At 39.7% G+C, this 24,261-nt stretch overlaps 1 protein-coding gene and 1 non-coding gene across 2 annotated transcripts in view; one reads left to right on the top strand and one right to left on the bottom strand.

The window, feature by feature from the left end:
• Window positions 1–24,155, bottom strand: part of LOC108888433 (cilia and flagella-associated protein 47) — a gene marked incomplete at its 5' end in the record, with an annotated part of 29,902 nt that extends 5,747 nt beyond the window's left edge. Inside the window, 35 exons of the mRNA XM_051067271.1 lie at window positions 31–81; window positions 256–367; window positions 900–1,073; window positions 4,063–4,206; window positions 4,602–4,667; window positions 4,769–4,896; window positions 5,574–5,715; window positions 5,847–6,073; window positions 6,207–6,312; window positions 7,848–7,858; window positions 7,906–8,039; window positions 8,999–9,111; window positions 9,503–9,637; window positions 10,552–10,668; window positions 11,222–11,319; window positions 11,524–11,710; window positions 12,233–12,328; window positions 12,494–12,575; window positions 13,187–13,324; window positions 13,734–13,805; window positions 13,942–14,167; window positions 14,264–14,383; window positions 14,632–14,732; window positions 15,019–15,146; window positions 15,721–15,838; window positions 17,111–17,336; window positions 18,550–18,766; window positions 19,045–19,130; window positions 19,355–19,541; window positions 20,001–20,080; window positions 20,370–20,517; window positions 21,972–22,049; window positions 22,226–22,357; window positions 22,455–22,577; window positions 24,009–24,155. Of these exons, the coding sequence (XP_050923228.1) occupies window positions 31–81; window positions 256–367; window positions 900–1,073; window positions 4,063–4,206; window positions 4,602–4,667; window positions 4,769–4,896; window positions 5,574–5,715; window positions 5,847–6,073; window positions 6,207–6,312; window positions 7,848–7,858; window positions 7,906–8,039; window positions 8,999–9,111; window positions 9,503–9,637; window positions 10,552–10,668; window positions 11,222–11,319; window positions 11,524–11,710; window positions 12,233–12,328; window positions 12,494–12,575; window positions 13,187–13,324; window positions 13,734–13,805; window positions 13,942–14,167; window positions 14,264–14,383; window positions 14,632–14,732; window positions 15,019–15,146; window positions 15,721–15,838; window positions 17,111–17,336; window positions 18,550–18,766; window positions 19,045–19,130; window positions 19,355–19,541; window positions 20,001–20,080; window positions 20,370–20,517; window positions 21,972–22,049; window positions 22,226–22,357; window positions 22,455–22,577; window positions 24,009–24,155 (4,450 nt within the window). The remainder of the gene's footprint in view (window positions 1–30; window positions 82–255; window positions 368–899; window positions 1,074–4,062; window positions 4,207–4,601; window positions 4,668–4,768; window positions 4,897–5,573; window positions 5,716–5,846; window positions 6,074–6,206; window positions 6,313–7,847; window positions 7,859–7,905; window positions 8,040–8,998; window positions 9,112–9,502; window positions 9,638–10,551; window positions 10,669–11,221; window positions 11,320–11,523; window positions 11,711–12,232; window positions 12,329–12,493; window positions 12,576–13,186; window positions 13,325–13,733; window positions 13,806–13,941; window positions 14,168–14,263; window positions 14,384–14,631; window positions 14,733–15,018; window positions 15,147–15,720; window positions 15,839–17,110; window positions 17,337–18,549; window positions 18,767–19,044; window positions 19,131–19,354; window positions 19,542–20,000; window positions 20,081–20,369; window positions 20,518–21,971; window positions 22,050–22,225; window positions 22,358–22,454; window positions 22,578–24,008) is intronic.
• On the top strand, window positions 2,799–2,869 carry trnag-gcc (transfer RNA glycine (anticodon GCC)). The gene has a single exon. It is a non-coding gene; the product is annotated as a tRNA-Gly (tRNA).
• Window positions 24,156–24,261: the final 106 nt, after the last annotated feature.

Here is a 24,261-nt window from a genome sequence, read left to right as displayed (position 1 = left end):
GCACAATATATGGTACAGCACTGAGCTTACCTTTGTCTTTGTCTGCTTCTTGAACATCGGTTTCTACAAATGACACATAACCTGCAAGTTGTGGATGAAGTGTACAGTTTAGTTGTTTTGTATTGTTTTATTTATTTAATTATTATTATTAATAATAAGATATAATAATAATAATAATTCCTTACAGTCCATGTCACATACAAACCACACAACCCAACAATCTATCAAACACGTGGTAGGGGGAAAAAAAATCACCTGTCTGTTTCCCTCGTTTCCATGGTGACACAGCCAGGGTGTATGGAGTGCTGTGACCAGGTTTAATCTCCAGGGAGGGAGTGCCACTCACAACAGATAGATCCGTCACCACCTACACACACACACACACACATAAGAAAAAGGAAATAAAAAATACTCCACAAGGCGGAAACACCAGCAAATAGATGCATATACACATACATAATTAGAGTAGAGGGGCCTACTTTATACTGATTTCCTGCTGTGCCTTCTTGGCCACTGCTAAGGCTGCAACTAATGGCACTCTACCCGTTAATCTGATGAATACATATGTGTGTGTATATATATATAATTACTATCACAGAAGATGAAGAAAAGCAACAAACCCTGATATTAAAGAAGCTCAAACTGGTTGCTTGAAAAATGACATCAACAATTAACCATTTATCAAATTCTTCTTCTCATACAGTTTCCAGTCTGACTGACTTGCTGATACCTAAAAAATATTGGTTCAATTTCTATGAAAACAAAAGGTATACTAGGTATATAATACACACACAACCATTAAACTCACTCAGTGCTTTTCTGGGTGTGAATGTGCATCAGAGTAAACCTTGTCAGCAAGTACCAGTATGTGTGGCAGTTATGTGCACATGTGCTTGTACCTTAAGAGTCAGTTTATTCTGGCTGTAGTTGGGGACATCCAGCTGAGTGTGTGTGGTCTTCCCAACAGGGCAGTGTAATACCACATGGTCCACAGGCAGGGGGTACTCTCCCACTCCTCTGAGGGTGAACACATGCTCAGTGCCGTCGCAGTCATTATGTAAGGACAGCTTGCCCTGTGGGAATAGGGGATAAAGTCCAGACAGTCAAACACACACAAACAGGTGTTCAGTGTAAAGTGTTTGCACAGAGGAACACTGGTAAGCAGCCTCTCAGCTGCAGTCAGGTGCTCTTACAACGATGCATGAAAGAGGCTCCAAATACAAAAACACTATAATAATACATTATGTACACTATGTTATATATTATATTAAGGACTCAGAGAATCTTATTTTCCATAAGAAATTATAACATATTTCAACTAGAATTTCCTCTGGGTTGTATGCTTCCACCAACCAGTCAAGTTGCTGCTTAAATCCATGTCTGTCTATACTCGTAATATAAATAATAATGACTTTTCAGAAATGTATTTCTACTGTACGTGTTCATATGCTTGGACTATAAAATTCTGACAGATTGACAGGGCATGACATGACAGTTGACAGGGCTTCAAATATGGATGCTGCTGCAAAGAAGCCAGGAGCATACCAACAATCATCAGTTTCAGGGTGGGAACCCAAGATTTCCACCAATTCAGTATCTGACCAAATGGTCCAGATCTGCAAACTTTCAAGTCATGAAAAAGGTCACAAGATACAAAACTAAAATCCCCTAGGAGGGTCCATGGGGTCTTCTTCCTTCAGTCATTTAAATATGCAAATTAAGAATTTTGAGGCCCAGAAGCAGAGGCAGAAGAGGAAGAGACTGAGGAGGGGTGAGAGAAAAATAGAAAAAGTAGAGACCGAGGGAGACAGAGAGAGAGGCACAGAGGGGTGAGAGAGAAGGGGAAGAGGAGAAAGGGGAGCGCACTCATCACACTTTCTTTCTTGTTATGTTTTAAGTCTCCTTCACCTATGCATGGGCTTTGCATGTAAGGTCATAAGTAGTAATACTACACTGTCCAAATACTCTGTTATGTAAAGTAGTAAATGTCCTGCACTTAAAATGTCTCTAAGTATGAGCACTAAAATATATTTAAAATATAATATAAGTAAAAGTACTCATCATGCAGAATGTCCCATTTCAGAATATGTATTATATTACTGGATTATAATTGTTAGTGCATAAATGTGTTAATACTAATAATACTAATACTACATATCAGTAAGGTGGCTTTGAACGGTTGTTCTGTAAAGCAGTGGCTACTGTGCCCCTGCTTTACATTTCATCTGCTCAGGCTGCAGGTAATCAAACCTGACTCACAGCAAACCTAACATGAGAAGAGTCACGATGCATGTTAATGTTAAGAGGGAGTCCACCAGTAGATGTCTCATTAAAGCAGACATCGTCACACAGTAGATCAAAGTTCAGATTAGTCCAAATAAATACCTCTGAACAACAAACGACAGTTCTGTAGGGCTGATTCTAGCCTAGATCGACGAGAGGGATTAAAAACGTTTCGAAACTATACGATTCATGTTAATAACCTGGGGTGAGTGCCGTGCTAACAAACACAACGCTGGAAGAAGACGCTGTTTCTTGTGTTGCCATCTGCTTTTAGTAGCAGGCTGCTATTCCCAAAAATGTTCCTATGAGTCTCTTGATTGTGGATACAAAATACAGATAATTTCTCCATTGTAATTAATTCTAGTAATATTTAGTATTTGCAGGCATCTATATTTAATCAATACAGAAAAAATAAGTCAATCTAGAGTAAAAGACGGATAAATAGACAGCCAAGATACAACCTTCTACAGCAGGTTTCAATTTTAAGCTCCGCCTCCAGCGTACATTAATGTAGCGCATTGGTGGTTCAGTGGTAGAATTCTCGCCTGCCACGCGGGAGGCCCGGGTTCGATTCCCGGCCAATGCACAAACCCTTTTTGCATTCAGTAACTTAAGTTAACCCTAACCAATACCAAAAAAAGGAGAAATACCGTAAAAGATACATTTTATATGATGGAAACAAAACAAAACAAAACAAAAAATCACATCTATCTAATAAGTAACTGCTGAAATAAATATATATGCTGATAAAGGAATATGAATAAAAGAAATACAGAAAATAATTCATGACAAAATAAATACATTTACATGGATCTATTTTTATACTTCTACAGTTCTATATTCTCTATGCTAATGAGGTTGGTAATACAAACTCTACAGAAATAAATAAATGCAAATATAGAGAAATATGGAAATAAATTGAAGACCCCTTTTCATTTATGTTGCATATAATTACCTACATCCATTATTTCCGGTATTGATTAATTCGTTTATTGATTTATTTGTCCATTTATTTCAGCATTTACTTATTGATGATAAGTTATTTTTCATTTTCAGCTTTTAATCCTCTGATGATAAAACCAATGAATCACTCTGAAAATCATTCTTTGAACTATTTAACATTCTCTACATGTGAAAGCAGTAGTGTCATTCATCATCACTGTAAGGGATCAACTACTATTTTAAATTGCAACAATGTTATCAAAATACATTTTCTCAAAGAAAAAATGTCTGCTGTGCTTCTTAGAAACTGTCTGCTTGGAAAAGCAACAGAAAATGATGCAGGCCATAGAGGAAGCTTAAATTTCCAGATATCACCTGAACAGCCACACAGACAAGACAGTGCGCTGCTGTTTAAGGCATTGAGATAAGTGGTCGTACTTGAGCAGAAACTTCCCAGGGAGGAGGGAACGGAGGAGGCTAATTAGAAGAGAGGCCAAATATGAGGGCTTGGTAGATAAGCCTCAGTGGCAGGGGATTTTCAAAGAAGGCTTTACTTAAATTGTTACTGATGTTGAATTGTCCTTAACACACACTAAATTAAGGCAATCATACAGATTTCATACCATTGTCAGAAGTTAAATGACAAGAGTATGAAATGACAGAAAACAAGAATGGACAACTGAAGAAGCCTCTTGGATGAGAGTTGAAACGTCTTTAACTATCTACAACCAAATGCCCTCAAGTCAACTGTTCTCATGGTAATCATGATCAATCTTCACAGGCAATCACAAAAACACAAAGACAAAATGAAACCACAACAAAAAAAAAGAATATTACCATGACAATGCATTGTGCAGAAGGGTGAAAGGAGAGCGGGTAGGAGGCTCTTGTCCCAGCTGGTACATTCAAAACTTTTGGGCCATAGAATCCTTCACCACACACCTCAGCATGCATGTTCCAGTCTTGGTGGGTCTCGTTGTGCTGTGGGTAGACACACTGGCTGGATAATTTGACTTAAATTCACCATTTTGGCAATATGTTAAAAACCAATCCACAAAACTACAATCATAATAACGTTCATTTTTAAGTCAAGTAAACAAAGGAGCTGGTGGATATTTTGGCAGGTGACAACCATGTTCAAATGTTGTGATTGTTTTTTCCAGTGAAGTGCACAATGGCCGTATTTGAGAGAGTACTACTCTCACACACACTGCGCCAGCGAGTATACTGTGTACACAGTGCAGCACTCTCCTCAGAGAAATTAGTCTTTATGGAAGTAATATCTGAAATCATTCATAATTAATCAAATGCATTTAGGTTACAGGCACCACACACACACACTGATTTATACTCAAGAACTTTCTCTTGCTGCTCACCACTGGTATGTCTTGTGTGACTGAACGGTGAGCAGGTGAACTGAAGTCCAGGTGAATTGATCCTCTCTGTGGTCACAAATGAGATGCACATGAACCAACAAGCAATTCAGTGTTCATTTAATGTTCAGTGACAGGTTTACTAAAGTCAGACATCAGCTGGTACATACCTGTGAAGTAACCTGTGCCTCCAGCATGTAGACCCTGGTATCACACCAAGACCTCAGGACCACCTGACATGTAAAGTGCCCCACACGGTCAGCTTGGAAGCGTAATGGGATGTCCACACAGCCACAGTCTATTGAACAGAGGGAAGAGGAGATATTCAGTGAGGAGAGAAGGAGGACAATAAGAGAAGAGATGACATATACATAATTAAATGAACTTGGGAACGTACAGACGGGGCCAGCTAGTGAAATACTAACGCTCGTGCGCTGAGCCAAATGAAGCAGAAATAAACCTGGAAGCTACAAAACGTTTTGGCTCATGTGCTCAGTGTGCAATTTTCATTTAAGTCAATGGGCACCATTGTGATGAGTGCAGTATGAGTCTGGTATCCTGTCCCACATTCATGGTATTATTATCATTGTTGTTAGAATGAGGGTTAGTCTTTTATAACCTTAATAACAAGTGAGACAACATAGCAAACTTCATAACTAACTTAAAAATGACAGCATAAACAGAGAGAGCTGAGAGCATGTGTGTAAAAACAGCTCCCAAACACTACCAGTCATCAGTTTAGTTTGATGGTCATAGGTGTTGTCATGGAAACACAATCAGAAATGTGCAAAGGGGATTTTTATTTCCTAGTTTAGTTTATTTTGGTTTCATTGCTCCTATACTATTTGGTCAAAAAGGGCAATATAACATTAAATGAGAAGTTGATACTGCTGGATCAAAGTGCTTCATCAGTGATACAGGAAGTAGCTTCATCCTCTGTGCTTGACTGGAATTCAAGTATTTATGTGTGTGTACCTGCAGGATTCTCCCATGGTATGTTGGTGTCCTCTTTTATAGGTATCTCAACAGCAGTAGGTAAAGTGAAGTACTGTGGCAAAGAAACCTCCACACTATATGTTATAACTTTACTGTGGTCACCACCACTCATGAGCTGGGCCTGACAGAAAAACAAGAGAAGAGGTAAACCAAGTAAGATACAGACAACAGGGAAAACATCTCACAATACTGATGGTCTTGCCTGCCTGCCTGCCTTTCCGTCACCAAGCATCCACAGATCTGTGTGTGTACCTGTTGTTTAAAGAGCTTCCGTATGGCTGTGGTTACCCTCACAGTGCTGCTATACAAAGTGTGTGTCAGCATCCGCCTCCTGTGTTCATCGGCACTCATGCTGTACTGCCCCCAGATGGCCAGAGCTTGTTCCCAGGCTGTGTTGATAAGCGGCAGATGCACCACCTCCTCACACACCTGTTCCACCTTGCAGCATAGGCTTAGTACTGATACGCAGATAGCTGGGTCTATTGGTGGAGAAACATCAGTGTGCATACAGCTAAGAGCAAATACTATTACTGGTGCTTCTTAATTTTGAATACACGCTTATGATGTTGCCATCAAACATAATAATAAACAAAAAGTGTGACAGGTTCCTACCAGAGTTGTTGGGGATAGAGACAATGTTAGAACTAGGCCTGGCAGTGAAAGGCGAGGGAAGAGGCAATTCTGCTGTGGCCTTCACCATATAGACCATGTCCCCTACCTAAAGGGAAACACACACACAGACATGGCTGTGAATAAATGAGGGTCACTTGCCACACTGGTTGGTAATGTTGCTGTATAAACAGACATGAGTAGCTGTTAAGTCATCGTATCAAACCTGCCACATTTTAGATAACTGGTTGTGATTAGCCTGACCTGTCTCAGCACAAATGGAAATCTTTCTGAATAGAGGGGGAGAGCAAATAAACATGAGCTCGATAACTGGTCTGGTTTCCAGGCTAGTGGCTCTCTGCTCTCATTTAAAAATAACTCTGATTAAAGCCATTGATATAAAGGGACATGCTATGCTGTTGTTTCTCAGCTGAGTCCAGCTGATCAATACTAAACTTTAGCTCAATGTAAATGAAAATTTTCTCTTTTTTTTCCACAATGTTGCAATGTGCTGCCTTGATTAATTACCATTAAGTTAACATCACTGCCACTATTAACTAACAACACAAGAACACAACAAATACAGACAAAGACAAAGGACCAATTCCCTCCATTCCCACCGAGGATACAAGATAAGGGCAGTGCTACTATAAACAGACGGATAACAAATTAAAGGGAAAAACCTGAAAAATAAGTAGAGTGCCTGGATGACAATACCTCTATCCACAGGGCATGAGGGGGTCACTGAATGGTTTGATCAGTATGAAAATGACTATGGCCCTCACAGTCACCAGATCTCAAGCCAAATGAACACCTACGAAAGTTTCTTTGACTGATGTGCAAGACAGTGCTCTCTACCACCATTATCAAAACACCAAGTGAGGGAAGATCTCTTGGAAGAATGGTGTTCCATCCCTCCAGTAGAGTTCCAGAGACTGGCAGAATCAACGCCAAGGCTGCTCTTTTTCTCTGCAGAATAAAGTTATCAAACCATTTCCATATTATTGAAATTGTGTGTTGCACACAATTAGTTATGATGTAAATACCACACATTGCAATATTCCCAATATCGTGATATGATAAATTTGATCACATTGGTATTTATTCCAGTATTTTGATTCTGAGGTGGAAATCAGAATCAGTATTACCATTACTAGTGTAGTGCTGGAAAAATCGATTCCGTGTTCTCATGCAGGTGCCTAATTCTTGAAACACAGTGACACTGTTTTAGGAATAAGAAACTTTGTTATCACAGTCTATGTGATATGTATATAATAACAATGAATATTTTTGTACTGGCTCAAAACTTTTCCCATTTTACACTTTACTGTAATGGAACCAGAGTGCTGTCTGGTAGGTATCAAATTGCACTGACATAAACACAAGTAGGAAATGCACACACGCACGCATGCGCGCGCACACACACACACACACACACACACACACACATACACACTTCATGATGAAGATTTCACTTAATTAACTCAACTCAATTTAGTATGCACTGTGGATTTTCAGTAAGCTGCAATTTCAAAAGTGAAAATTAATATTCAGTTCTTTTAAAAAAATCTATTTCAGGAAATTGACAGACAACCCAGACACACACACACACACACACACACACACACGAACAGACACACTGACCTGTGGGCAAACTAGCAGCACAGAGCAATACTTGGTGCCAGGGCAGAAGATAATTAACTAAAGGGGGTCTTTAGATTGAAGGCAAGAGTGGTGCCATGCAGACCAAAAGCAGAGCTGGAGATGAGCAGAAGGACTGCCTTCATGGGCTGCAGGAAGGAGCATCTATACTGGACAGTCAGTTCAACGTGGCCCCTGTGAAAATCACCACAGGCAACAACAAGATCTCTGATTATTTAGCTTCTGATCAAGGGGAATATGAATACCAAAACATGATTATTTCATTTTACAATGCCCCATTTTCAGTTTATGACAGTAGTAATAGTAATAAATCAGCAGAATTTCAACACTATATTTCTCCATAATAGCATTGTCTTAAAGATAGCATTTCTCAAAGTAAAGCCAGGGATCCAAAATGGGACATGGGCTATTTTTATGTAGAGGCCTCACTTGAGGGCATAACCAGTACATTTTAATGAGCTACAGTAGTCTCAAGGCAAAACTAAATATACTCAATTTGAACCCTGAGCTGAAGAAGTTGAGGATATTTCCTGTTCTTTGCAGGGCATAGGTCTGCCTGAAACAAGCTATTTTGGAAGTACAGATGCAACGACAGCACTTCCTCACTAACGATACCAGCTTTAGTAAGGTATCTGCTGTTGATACAGACTACAAAGGCATGCAGCAGTGTTTCATAATTACAATTTTATTGGGCAAGACTGTATTCTTCACAATTATTTATGCTTTAACCTGGAAAAACATGCCTCTGAACACTTCATTATATAGTATAAGTGTCTGAAGCAGATCATTTTTAGTGAACTGCATAAAAATTTAGTTCTTAGATTAAAATGGAAATTATTCAAATTTCAATTAGTCACCCAGGGCAGGGTAACTTTAGCCTGAACCCCAATCCAGTTAAGTGCATAAAGCAATACTAGACTGTTTGCTCAAATATAAAACTGTCCTTCTAAGATGTTTCTTTTAACATTCTGTCACTGATTGTTGAAAGGTTTAGGTCCATGATTACCATAAAAAGAGGTAGGTTGCCTCTGAAAATAAGGTGGAGAAGAAGTATAAGGCAGTATATAATAGAAATGCTCAAGTAAAGTGCAAGTAGTCAGAATTGTACTCAAGTATAGTTTGGTATAACATACTTTGGAGGGACGGTGACAGTAGATCCATCAGGGAGGGAGAAGAGAGGAGCATCCTCTCCTAAAAGGAAGGCCTGGTATTTGACAGGCTTAGAGGATGGGCTTTTCAGTCGCACCTGCAGTTCTCACACACACACACACACACACACACCCACAGAAATACAACAATGAAATCTGTCTTGCTTAGCAATGACAAACTGACGTCTATTTTTGTTAGGCCTGTAATGTGGCTGACAATGTGGATCATTACCCAGATGTATATTTGTCTGTGTTTGTAATCCTGTTAGTGTGTGTGTGGGTGAGTCTATAATCCTATTAATGTATGTGTGTGACTATAATCCTGTTAATGTGTGCCTGTGTGTGTTCCCACTAGCAGAGTTTGCATGTGCACCATCCAAGTCCATTTTCAATCCTGACAGTGCTCATTAATTTGATTTACAGGGCTGTATTTTTATTTAGGTGTCTTCTGAGACCAAAGTCCTTGTTGTACGTGTGTGTTTGTACTACCTGCTTGCTGAAAGTGCTGTGCAGGCTTCCTGACAGAGTGATGGTGTGTTTTGGCAGGTACTGAGGCAGCCTCTCATACAGGTGAACACATAGCATCAACATCTGCACTGGATTAGGATCCGACAAGTCTGTGGGCTGAACACATGCACAGATGCATGCATGCAGATACACAGGACACACAGAGACAGTCACAACAGGAAGTGCTGCCTAATCTCTGACGTCACGGTAACAATCATACTGACATATTCATGATATATTCAGTTATTATAATCAAAGTGTTCTAACGTTCATTAATGCAGAAATGAGTAAATACGTCTGTTAAAGTAATTGCTTACATTTAGATATGTTATGGAAATTAGTGTCTGCAAATTAATCACGTACTGAGATATCATATTCACGAGAATGAGACTAATGAACAGATGGATAACCTGATAACAAACTGACAAAACCATTATCATAAATAAAGCAGATGAGAACTTTAAGCACACTGAACCTAGACTCTGACACAAGTGGAGATGAACTGCTAAACTCAGCCTGTAAATGAGTCATCCTGGGATAAAGTGAAGTGTGAATTGAGATATCACATTCAAGAGGCCAAGAATGTGTTTTGTGAGGTCAGGTCAAGACTACAAGTCTGAAAATGAAAACTAGTATTACTGCCTTGCATGCAGCCAACAGGCAGTGCAGTAGTGTGTGAATTCCTAAGTTATGGCCAAAAACAAGTGTTCTGTGACCTTGATCTTTAACCACCAAAATCTAATCAATTCATTTTTGAGTACAAGTGAATGTTCACTCAAGGCATTCTTGAGATATTGTGTTCACAAGGCCAAAAACATGTTTTGTGAGGTCACAGTGACCTTTGTGGCAGATTCTAGTGAATTTCCCTGTTGTAGACTGAAAACTAAATTAACCATTTCTGGAGGGATATGCTTCCACCGTGACTTAGGTCAGGCTCATTTAAACCTTTTTCTGAAAACAAGGCTGTTATACTGAGGTAAATCTGTTATAAATGGTAATCTTGCTTTATGAAACACCCCTCTGGTTTTTACCTGTATATCTATGTTGAGAGAAAGTGCAGTTAAGGACTGGTAGACTATGATGTTGTTGTGGAGGATCTGTTCCAGGCTGTTAGTTGTGGTGTACATCCTCCTGAAGTGGCTGCAGATCTAATGAGAAACACAGTGGTAAAGTCAGATGTAAAATTATGACAAGGTTCATTTGTAACTTTATGTCTGTGACTGAGATCCTCAGCCATCAAGGTCGGTTGCCCTTGAATTTGTAGCTTGACTTTTCAGATCTCTCTACTCTCACTGTCACCCTGTAGCCTGTTACACATTGCTCAGTGTTTGGCAATGTGTGTTTAAACTTTGGATTGTAACTTGACTTGTCATAGTTCAGTGCTTATGTTATGATCATCTTGGGATTTTTGTAAGCAAAACACATCTCATGGCTAGTTACACCACTGAAAATTCAGTCTGAATTGTACTCAATCACACACACACACACACACACACACACACACACACAAAATGGTGCTTAGCATGATAATAAGCTTCCCTAATCTTGTTCAGGACTAATTGTGTCCTCATCACATCAATCACAGTGCCACTTACAGGCATTAACCACCATCTCTCATTGACTCACACACACTTAAGAGGGTCTGCACAAAATTAACACACACACACACATAGATTCAGACACGTGTACACAAGCACTGACCAGGTAAGGACAGTAGGCAGCAAGCAGAGCAGCTAGCACCAGTCCATCTGTCAAGTCCAGGTCAAAATTCACTATCCAGCGTGCTGATGGGATGCCAACTGCAAAACCATTACCATGCAGAAATAACCTTTCAATCAGTAATACATATTAAGGCATCAGTAGGTAATGAAAAATGCAGAATGAAATACACAATATATTAAACTGAAAACAAACTTCTCACTCCACAAATTGTAAGAGCAGGAGACAAATGAACCCCCTAAACTTTAAAAGTTGCTAATGTGTGTGTACACGTTGTGCCTTACCTGTACCCCAGACAGTTTTCCTCATGTTCTGATAGTGCATGTTGAGCCATGAGAGCAACTGGAGCTCCCAAGTAGAGTAGACATTACTGGCCAGCGGCTTTGAGTTGACAGAGAGGATTCCAGCAACGTCTTCCTGGTTCAGAATCGTATTCAGACCACTCTTTGACACACGACACAAGACCAAGACCTGGGCATGTGCAGATCACTGTTAAATACTGGTATTTAACAAGATGAGACTGACATTTTCCTGAGCTACTCTACTTTGCATTTACACAGGCAGACACATCCACAGGTTGTGTTTCCCAGCACAAAATTTTCTCAGTCTTTCATTAAGTTGTCAAGAGTTATAAACCTTTTGTTAAGTCAAAGTGTTTTCATTCAACCTTTGATTCAACCTTTATTCCACCTTCAGTGAGTATCAATTATTTCTGACAACCACTCTCAGCAGGGAGAGAGAGAGACATATAAATAAAGCGGAAGTGAAAATATAAAAAGGAACAAAAGACTGACAGAGTGGAATTGCAGCTCTAAATATTTAATCGCAGTGTTGATGAAAATTAGGACACATAGTAAATGTACTTTAAAGAAACAACTTCAACGAGATCAAAGAGTACCTTAAACATAAAGTGATTTCCAAGAATATACAGGTAATACAATAAAGCTGACAGTGGTTAAAGACAGGAAGAGGGAGCTAGAAAATGTTTTTCACCTTGTATATTTGTAGCAGCAGGTCAGTCCAGGATCGTTTGCTCAGAGACTCATAGTCAACACTGCTATAGTCCTGACTGTGCTCTTTCTCCTTTGACTGAGAGAAACACAAGCACAAGAAGTTGTAAATATACTCTGTATATAAGTGAAAGTGAGAGATCATGAGTGAGACTAAAAAGAGTTTGTAGCAGTTCCCAAAGCTCTAAAGCTTTAAAGAACATGCAATTTAATTAATCTGGTCTAGGACTAGGAGTTTTTATACCTGCAGGGAACACCAGTGTTTGAACTCCTGTACGTCTAGCAAGTACTCTGGTCTGATGTGGCACAGGCAGGCTCCCTGCACCCTGAACACAAAGTAACAATGTACAAAACAAACTGACAGTAGCCCAACAAGTTTCCAAAATGTCATTTCAGTCTTTTTCAGACATTGCTGGCTCAATCTGACATGACAGGACATTAAAGGAGAGAGCTACAATGCTTGCAATGGCATACTTGTGACCCATGCATGACTATGCAAGAGCCTTGCCAGACATGGAAATGCATCTGCAATTCACAGTAAATTCTGAAATTTGTCATAGCCACCATTTGCAGTGTGTGTGTAAACAGAGCTTGCAAATCACTTTAGTAAAACAGGCTCCTGGTGAACAAGAGTATCAGATAATTACTGCACTTTTTCAACTTTTCTGACAGGAAAAGAACATCCTCAGTAACTTAAAATTAACTCATTCCAATAATACTCAATAAATGCTGATTTTCTTGTGGCTTGCATTTATGTCAAAGTCTTACCTTGTTCTGCTGACAGTAATCAGTTTGGACTTGTGACATGTTGGTATTGTTAGAGAAATGTTACTGTTACTGGTCTGACCTTTTTTGCTATGATGACATTTACATAAATAAGACATTGGCACTTAATTAAAACTTACCGTTGCAGTTTATCTGTGTGAATAAAACCTACCTGAGAAAAGCAAGCATAGCTTCATGCTGTTGTAATAGCTGTTTAGTGCGCTGGTCTTTATCAGTGGAAAATGTCAGACAGCGAGGAATACCAGGAATCTGTTTGCCTGTCAGGTGATGAAGCATGTCCACTACAGACCTGGACACGACAACACAATACAGTTATTATCCTTTATGTCTGGAGCCAGATGCATGAAATTATAAAATTAAATCCCACCAGCTTCAGTTCAAGTATTTATGTATATTTTTTATTTTCTCTGACCCATTTCAACCCTCAAAATAATGAATAATGAATACAAACCTGAGTAGACTGGCCACTGCCATTTAAAAACAGAAACATTATTTGCACAGAATTTTTTTTTAGAGATCTCCATATAAAATTAATCTTCAGCAGTCAGATCCTACCTTCAACCTGTACATTCTCAAACCCTTTCCCTGGTTTCATCATGAACATTCAGTAATATCTTATCAGCAGCACTATGTTGCAGTATAGTGATTTATTTATCACTCAAAGGTACGTAGTGAAAATTCACCACACACATACTCACCAGGAGTCTTTATTTTGACTGACACAATAAGTCCGTCCACTGGAATGATTTGTTTGAATTTTTGACACAACTCTGTAGGGAGAGAGAGGTTGGAGAGGTTAATTTGATTGACAAACAGATGGGAAGAATGATCAAAAAGGACAGATGACTACACTGTAATCCAAACATAGCCCCTGAACTAAACTATCATGAAATCTTTTCAGTATACCTTCTAAGTGTGTCTGGTACAGAGATTGGGTGTGGTCCACTCGGCCAGCCAAAGAGACTAAACCACCTCTCCACAGCCAATAATACATTGTGGTGATACAGTCCTTCATCTGAGTTGGCACTAAGGAATTCTGGGACGCCGAGATTATTTGGGGTGTGTCCATTTGGAGAGACCTCTTCATCCCCGCTGGTCTGTCCGCTCACACTGTCACTGTCTGGAAAGGAGTCTGAAGAGGACAGATACACACACTGCTCTCAGATGCTCTAAAACAATTACAAGCAGACACATAAACACATCACACACAAATGTTTCAGTTTCTGACCTGACGCTGAGTTCTTGTTTGTTGAGCTGTTGTGATCAAATGAGGATGATGATGATTCTGGGCCAGAAGCAGGACTTGGTGTGTGATAGCGCTGAAGGATCGCCTCCACAGCTGTGGCTCCTAAACAACAGTCACACAATGATGAACAATGAAAACAATGTGTACACGGTTTTGATTTTGAAGCTGTTTGAGCAGCATGTGCAATAACTGAGACACTAAAATGCATTTCATTACTATAAAGTGTAGATGACCAGACACTGTTACTCTACCAACAAAACTTTCATGAGGTCTACTTCTCATTCTCCACTTTCTCTATACACTGTACATACTTGGTGCTGGGATGTGTGTTTGTGTATGTTATACAGTACCAGTCTTAAGAACTATCTGTTGCTCAGAGCGGTGCAGGGCCATGTACGGCCAGACTGTCAGCACACAGTTGTCAGCGACAGCACAAAACTTAACCTTAAACCTAGTGGGAGAGAGGCAGAGTCATGGAAAAAAACAGTTTAGCAAACTGAAATGTATGTATGTACATGATAAGTACAAGGCATATGGGGCTTAGGCCCTGAATGTTTTTAGAACCAGATAATTGCTCTGTGGGAACCAATGCGTTCCTACAAATCACTAACTTTACCATGGTGGCTTGTGTAGCATTTTGTGCTTGTGTAGCATTTTGAATTATGTTGCTTTTTCCTACAGAGATAAGAAGAGAGGAGAAGAAGATTGAAGAGTGATATTATACAATGGCACATTACCTGTTGTGCAAGTGGTCAGTGAATGTGATAGTTCTGCAGAGGGACAGAGGAACGGTAGAACAGAAGGACACACTGCAGGTCAGAGAGGTCACATTGGCTTCCTGGCTGTGGATGCCTCTTGGATGTTTCTATACAGACAGAATATAAATGTGCAACAATTCCACAGATCACAGAGGTATTTCTATTGAAGTGTCAGCAGGAAAAATCAGTCATTTTAATCCAGTTTTTGTCATTTGATCACCAGATGATTCAGTGACAGTTACACAAAACTGGGTTTTGCTCACTCTGCTTTAAGATCTTAGAAAACTGACTGAAGAGACACAGATGTATAACAGATACTTTTTGCTTTACCGTGAACACACATCAACACAGTCTTATATAGTCCTCAGAGAATATTACATCAGAAATGCACTATTCTAGCCAGATAAACTTGGCTGCTTACTTATGTGTTATGATACATGCGAACAATACAGTTTTTATTTGACTGCAGCTTGCCTTCGAGATGCAAGTTACTGATGAAGCCTGACTTTCCCCCCACCAGGAATTTTGAGGACTAACACTGCCAAACACGGTGAAAATTCCTCTATACTGCATTTAGACCATATCACAAAATCAGAATCTTCACTGAGTAAAGTAACAATAACATGATCAGTTTTTGGTCCTCTTCCATTATAGTGTAAACTGGCTTGTATACAAGGATACCTGGTCCTGGTTTTGGGCAGGGATGGAGTTACCCTCAGGGAAGATGACAGAAACAGGCTGTATCTTTGTCCCATCCTCCAGCTCTACCTCATCCACTTCAGCCGATACCCTGGTTCCACTGCAAACAAAGACAGAGATAGTGGAAGGAAGGAACATCTGAATTGATATAAATGAATTGTGATAAAACACCTAAACTAAAGTTTAAGGCAATATCATGTGCGATAAAATGAATTTTGTTCAAAACTGATGCAAGACACAAGCTATCAAATGCATCAAGTGTTCAGACCATTCTCAAGAGTATTATCTGAAAGTTTACAGGCATGATGATGATTTCACTGATTTCATGATTTCACTGCATGGAGAGCAGTTTGTCCAAATTAAGAAGTATGTAAGTGCAGACGAAAATGTATGATCAACACTTGACAGCTGGAGTTTACAGTGCTTTATGTAAATAGTGGTGCAGTGGTAATAAAAAATCATTTTGACAGTACAGTAATTAATATTAGTTACTATTACTATTACTAGTATTATTAACAGTGAAAACCATATATCATTTCCATGGTAGAACTGGAGGCAGTGCATACAGCTAAGTGTATTCACATGTACCACCTTCTGCATATTTCTTGTGGTGACAAAGTAGTCCTTTTCTTTGTTTTATATGGATATTATAGTGTATAAACAGTATCCTAGGTATGTTTTCTTGAGAAGAGTAAAGATCGTTATGTATGCACTGTGCTGCTCATTTCAATCCTGAGGATGTGGGTCAGAAAATGATGGCAGAACTGTAATAGACAGGCCAGATTTCTGTCCACTCTGAAATCGGAACAACAATGTAAACCACCTAGGAATGGGGATTAACTTGTTGGCTTACAATGTAAGCAAAATCCAACATGATTGCAGACCTGCCAGTTAATGAGTCCTGGGCTGCTTGATAAAAATCCCACTGAAATGAATAATGTAGTGAGTTTATCAGTGTGGCTTTGTTTCCTCTGCAGTCATTTAGCTCCAATGGCTCAATACAGCTGGTAAACTGCCACAAGCTAGGAAAATGTAAATACAATAAAAATCCATCATTGCTATTGTTCTGCTTACCCAAAAAGCTAATGACTACATTTGTGATTGCAAAGCAGTTGTCTGTTTGTCATGATCCACTAAATCAAAACTAAGGAATTCATAAAATGTAGCAGGATGGATCACTCTGTCACTATGAGGACATTTTATCCAGTCCTCACAAAGTCAAAGGCTGTTTGATGGTTAAGACTTGGTTTTAAAGTTCAGGATAAAATTAGGTTTAAGTTAGAGCTAAGGTTAGGCATTTATTTGTGATGGGAATACATTATGTCAGGCAGTGTCTTCACCAATGTGTGTGTGTGTGTATGTGTTAATTAACCTTGGATATCCTGCAGCCAGCAGGGTGAGTGTGGCCATTGCGCTACTTTCCAGGGGTACTGGGGTAAGAAGGATTTGAGGGGGGTGGAAAGTGACACTGGGAACCTGGAGAGTAATGGTGATGGAGAGCTCTCGGTAGGGCTGATGTTCCTCCTCTTTCCCCATTCCCTCCCCACCCTCATGTCCCAGGTAAAGAGAGAGGGACAGTCTGGTTAATCTGCCAGACACTAGAACAGAAAATAAACAGAGAAAGAAGTTATACCCGAGTTCTACATGTACACGCATAGCCCACCATCACTCAATATCACAAAGTTGATGAAGGTGTGTAAACACACTGTATCACGTGATACTTACATCTACGATTGCCATGGTGTTACCAATGAGTATTCAACAATGTACACATAGGCACCTGCAGTCAATGTGTAATATCCACATTTAAATTGAAAGTTAAAAATCTGAGTTTGAGTGGATAAATTCTAATAAATAAAATAAACTAAAATAACCATTGTATTTGAAACAAAAACTGATCCTTGATCTCTTCATAAATTATGATTCACCTCAGACTAAAACCTTACACAAAAAATTATCATAGGTGCATGAGATGGTAACTAACATAGGACATTTTTGACTCAAGATACAGTTAAACAACTGATTCCAGCACATAACTATTTTCACTAATTGGTAAGTCAGTGGTTCAATCTTTGGCTCCTCCAGTCGTGGGGGCATATGTGTGTGTGTGCGTGTTAGAGCACTTTATTTGCAGAACATGCACTGACCTGCAGTGAAAAATGCTTTGACTGGTCGACATGACTAGAAAAGTGCTTTATAAATGCAGTTCATTTACACCATTGACATATTTAGAGAGAATCAAGAAAAATTCTATGTCTAGTTTTAATACATTATGGAAAACATAACTTCTGAAAAGATGATGAATACATCGTAAATCAATTTTTAAATTTAAGATTACTATTTAATAGTTAAGTGTGTAAATATGCATATCTAATATTTACATTACTGTGTGTATTGTGGATAGAGATGTTATCATAGGTCATTCCAGTAGGATTATATTTAAAAATGGTGTAAAGCTCTTTCTAATGATCGTTTTATTGAGTATTATACTGGGTATAATTTCAGCTTAGATTTAGTTTAGGTAGTGCATCTTACCTTTAGCCCATGTGAAATTACATTCTAAGGGAAGCTACACTCTATTAAGATGTGACATGTTGTGTATTATCCAGTTTTCCCCCTGTCATGTGTGTATGTGAGAAAGGGGTCAAGTGATACACCTTAATTGTGATGCTTTGATCTGAGCATGTGTGTGAGAGAAAAATTATATTTACAATGATTTGAGCATGTATGTGTGAGACTGGAAAGAGCAGTGAAGGACAAAGTAATCCATCATAATGCATGTGTGAGTGTGTATGTCCAATCATTTCTCACCTGTTCTGATAGCCTCAGGCCTAATGCTGACCATTAAGCAGATGGACTGGCTGGGACCCAGAGTGCCAGATGATGGAGTCACAGTACATAGCTCCCCCTCTCCTCTGTCCTCTGTTGTTACTGCTATTGCACTGCAGTTAAACCACCAGTGTAAGCGCTCCCCGATGACACCACACCAACATACACTCTCTGCACACGCTGCTTTCAATTCTACTGTCTGTGAGAGAAACAGAATCAGAGAAAAAGAGAGCATTTAGAAAGAACGACAAAAATAAGACAAACAGCAACAAAAAGTAAGATGAGGAGGTAAGATTATTTCTATGAAGTGGTGTCAGGGGTTCAGTGGGAAGGTACCAACTACAAGATGACATCTCCCTCATGGTTAATAAGGATGAGTAGAAGTGAAAATAACATGAAGTGAGGATGGAAGGAAAATATATATGGGAAAGGAAAAATGGCAATGGAGGAATTGTCAATGTGTGCCGCTGATGATACCTTGGTGTAGGCATCAGACTGTGCTGCCAATGGTTCCACATGGAACTGTAGGCTAGAGGGGAACATCTCCAGTGGGGCACACAGCCCTAAGAATATTTTAAGAACAGAAAGGGAAACAAAAACTTTACATTTAGCTGCACAAACCGAGGGTGATGTGAAATTTATTCTGTACACATACAATGTAGCTGTAATTGAGGTGTGATTAAATTTTCACTCCAACAGAAAACCTGCAGCGCAAAGTATTTAAAATATAGATACAGTATAACTCACAAAGAAATGCACAACTGCAAGTCCACATTAAAAATCCCACCTGTGGCCTGTATGCGCTGTGTCACCATGGTGACAGAGTGGGAAAGTAATTTGACCCTGCGCTTCCAGCTGACAGCTGACAGTGAGGAGGAGGATGAAGAGCATGGAGTGGGAAAAGGAGACAGAGAACCAGTGGGCCATCCCACTCCGTTGACCATGAGTGGCAGGTCAAAGTCATAACTGACCACCTGCAGGAAGACACACAGTATATATTGTTTACACTCAGCGTGCTTCAAAACCCAACTGGTTTATGCTGGTTGGGTATAGTTTCCACTTCATTTTAAAACTGCACATGCCACAACAATGGTACATGCTGCAGCAATACACCAATGAAATTTTAGTTTACTACAGCATCTCTCCAACCTGCTACTGTTACTGCTACTGACCAGCTATTAGCAATCCAATGTCATACTTGTCACCACATATGCCACCTGCATTTAGCTGTCTTTCCCAGTGGAGATTTAAAGAAAAAACAGATTCAATACCCAGAATATAAACTCTTCGCAAAGTCTCATAACTTTACAAACTGTGTTACACTGTGCACCTTTCAGGATAGTTTTTAGCCTGCCATTAAAACTACTACAGCTGGTCTGCTCAATCTTAATGATACTGTAACTATTCTGTAAGATGTTTGGCTGAAATCTCACTTGCGTGGGTGAGAAGACAAGGGAGCAGTCCACGGTCTGGTGGCCCTGCACCTCCATAACACTCACACCCGGCTCTTTCTCTGTTTGTGAAAATGCAAAGAAACAATCACAAAAACAAAAAGCAAACATGCAAAAACTCAGTAACACAAGACAAAATGCTGTGCATTTAAAATGGATAAACACTTGATTTTACAACAAGACTAGGTAAAACCTTAGTATAAAGCTGGACCACGTATGGGCATGCAAATTTATGAAATCCTATCACCAAGCTGCTGACAGTGCATGCAGTTCTCGGTTACAAACACCTGACACCTGACCTGAGCATCAGCGTCACCACCATATATCAACTCTGTGTGTGTGAATGCATACTTGCTGAGGGCTGAGGGAGCTGGAGAGAGAACTCTGCATACTGTGACAGGTTGAAGGTGACCTCAGCTGCGGCTGACGAGTGGTTTGTCAGAGTGAAAGGTATCTTCCGCCGAGAACCAGTGTAGACCCCGTAGAACTGGAAATGGGACTGAAAAGAGGAAAGGAGAAATCACATAAGTCCCTGAGAAAATCACAGAAATACCAAAGGCAGAAATCCAGTTGTCTTGTCTAGACATTTAATTATCCAATTAGAATAGATGGCATTTCAGCAGAGTGGAACAACCAAAAAAAGGTGAAGGTGAAATCATTATCTTTCATTATGCTCTGACAGAATCAAACTTATGAGGGCTGAATGATGGTGGACACATAACCATGGCCATAGTTAAGGACCATGTATTTAATGATCTGTGTGACCATTAAACACATTGTGACATGTGGACATAGAATTCTTCTGACTAATATAACTCAAAAGGTTCTACCATTTTTTTTAATGTCTTCATTGTGTTTCATGGTCATGTCTTACTTGAACACTGTCCGCACGATTTCCAGTGGAAATTACTTACATTTTGTCTGTAAGCTTTCAGGAAACATGCACAAATACTGGCAGAATGAATGCAGAGTAGAAGGCTCCATCTGTATCCATATCTAAAGGAGCTCTAACAGAGCTTCAGATGTTCACTGCAGAGATGGGAGAACCTCCCAGAGGGACAACCACCTCGGCGGCACTCCATCAATTAGATCTTTGTGGTTGAGCAGCTAGACAAAAGCCACTTATGACAGGCTGCTTTAAGTTTGCCAAACAGCATTAACAGTACTCTGAGAGCATGAGGAGGAAGATTTTCTGGTCTGATGAGACATAAACTAAAACCTTTTGGCAGAACTCCAAAACACTGTCTGGCAAACACCAGGCACTGCTCATGGCCTGGCTAATGGCTAGTGGCTAATACCTAAGTCCTTATAGTCTCACCACTCGTTATTCCAGGCTAACAAAGCAGTTATTTTGGGATAACAAGAGAACACTCTTATCTAAATGAATGTGGAAACCCATGATTTCACTTATAGTGGTCATTGGGACATGAAAACTGTATGCATACCAGTGAAATTCAGCCCCAAAATAAGGTTTGAAATCCCCTTTCCCTTTTTTAAGGTTTCACAACACCAAACTCTCATGTGCTGTGATGTGATACTGTCAATTCATCCCACCAGAGCAACTGAACAAATGTAAGAATTTATGTCTGATGTTTAAATAAATACAGATGATGCTTCACACAAGCTTCTGATTTGATATCATCCTCTTTCTAGCTTATTCAACGTTCATCTGCACCCACTGCCACCATCAGTTGAATTTCAACCAAATACAAGATCACCCAATACTGACATTCAATTAAATTGTAAAGTAAACAACCCAATAAAGTTAAAAGCTTATTTCCTTTGTGGCCCTCGTGAGAAATCTACAACTACTCAATGACCTACTACTATTACTTACTAAATGCTTCCCTTAATTTAATATCTTCTTATTTTCCAGTCATCTCTTTCACTGATATGGAAAAGAACTATGTGAACATGATGTCAACACACACACACACACACACAGAAACTCACCACATTGATGTGTACATTTGGTGGCTCCACTGATCCGCTGACTCTGAGCTCAATGGACTTCATGTCCCTCAAAGCTATCTGTAACACATAGACATGGCTTAGTGTCAAATTCATTCAACTTACACACACACGCACGCACACACACACACACACACACACACACACACACACACACACACACACACACACACACACACCGTCATATCAAAACATATAAAATAAAGAGCCCTCTCTCCTCTCTCTATCACTCTCACTTCAACTCTGGTGTCAAACTTGATGATGGAGTCAGGGCTGAAGTGGATCTTGAGCACAGCCTGCCCCCCACTTGGCACCATGCTCTCAGACGGACTCACCACCATGCCTGGCAGAGGGCACACATCTAACACCTGCCTCATACAAACAAACAGAGAGAGACTGGCTATTTAGCCTGTTTGATGTTCACAACTGTCAAACACAAGTATCTGCGTGTGTGTGTGTGTGCACCTGGTAGTAGGCATGGTTTTGTCCAGTGTTGTGTAAGACTACAGTTCTGATGGAAGTCATGTTGAGAGACACTGATCCAAATGTCACATGTTTTTCTGCCAGCTGGACACTAGTGGATCCAACCTGAAAGAAAGACAGAGGGACACTTCTCTCACTGTCACATATCATTGCTCTGTACAGTTTGTATTCTACCATTGCAGCTTATGGCTCTCCCTTAACCTGCCTTTCTAATTCTACTCCAGTCACTGATTCCCCATCTTTTGACAGCACCAAGAGCATGTGTGTGGAGCACATATATGACCCAATGAAGAGAGTAATAGTTAATAATAATAACAATAACCATAACAATAGATAATGATGATGATAAGAGAACAGCAAATGAGTGGGAGTTTTTCCATTGGGAGAAAAAAAGACATGAAAGTCACAAGCTTTAGCCAACAAGCTTAAAACACACACAAAGAAATTGATATCTGCCTCTTAGATCGACATTTAAAAAAATACCATATACTGTAGCACAAATGAGAAAACTGACCCAATGCAAGACACATCCCCAACAGATGTTCCAATGCTTAAGGCAGCTGTGAAAAATTCTCACTTTTAAAATCAAATGTAGACGATATAAATCTATGCTAACCACAGTTATTCTGCTCTGTGAAGGAATAAACTACAAACTAATTACAGCAGATGTTTAAGTAGGGCTAAGGGTGTGATATTCAAATGTTAAAGTGGTTCACTAATGTGCACAACTGAACCATCATTTTCTGGTCATATCACCCAAGGATACTTCAACACGTGGACTGGAGGAGCCGGGGATCGAACCACTGACCTCCCAATTAGTGAATGACCCGCTCCACCTGCTGATCCACAGTGCAGTCTGGTTAAGATAAAAAGTGATGTTTCTAGTTGATAAAAAAGGTCTAACTGTATAGGAATCCTATCAATAATGTTATCAGACACTTAAAATAATAATCTGTGCCTGTCAGTGACAAAATCACATAGACAAAGACATGTGCACCATTTGTTTAAGTTTGGATTTACATCTGCTGTTTGATTCGTGCTTAGTCATATGACTCGATTCGACTGTGCCATCAGACATGAATGTGTGTCAATGTGATGTGTAGAATAGAACACCTGAGTGGTCGTGTGTAAGCACTGACAAATTTGGATTTTGGCTTGGAGTTCACTTGACTGTCTAACTCCAGAATAAAGGCAGATACAAACACCTACCATCCTCCCCCAAATGGTCCATGACACCAGTCTTAACTGGCTCTAGGTACTCACATCTAAAAACAATGTGGACCCCTGATATAGGTGGATAGTGTATAAGTAGACTATGCTGCAGGAGTGGGTTAAAAATGCTTTGTGAATCCATGCTGGCCACAGCTAGTCTTCTCCAAGAAAGAACTGCAGATGTTGAAGTGTACAGAGGATGAGTGCTGAAACTCACTCAAATAATACATTCTTGGTTGTAGTGTCACTAAGTTATTCAGTTCCTAAAAATAAGTAAATAGGAGTGGATCATACAAACTGATTTTGCCAATTCTAGAGACAGACCTTGGCAAGACAGTGTAGGCGTTGCGTGCTGCCCTCATGGACACAGAAGTCAAAGTCTCCCTCTGCAGGGGAAGAGAAGGATGGATGCCACACCACCTCACAGTCCAATTCCCTGTATGGCTCCACTGTACCTGAAGAGGACGGAGTATATTTGTTGTATCAGTTCTAATTCAAATAGTCAAGTCTATTCATTAAAATGCAATAAAATTCCTTAAGGATAAAAAACTGACAGGGAGAGGAATGCAAGGATAGC

The sequence above is a fragment of the Lates calcarifer genome, unplaced genomic scaffold, assembly GCF_001640805.2.
Source record: "Lates calcarifer isolate ASB-BC8 unplaced genomic scaffold, TLL_Latcal_v3 _unitig_1363_quiver_1427, whole genome shotgun sequence".
NCBI lineage: Eukaryota > Metazoa > Chordata > Actinopteri > Centropomidae > Lates > Lates calcarifer.
The sequence above is the reverse complement of the archived record's forward strand: the minus strand, read 5'-3'. Positions and strand labels throughout refer to the sequence as shown.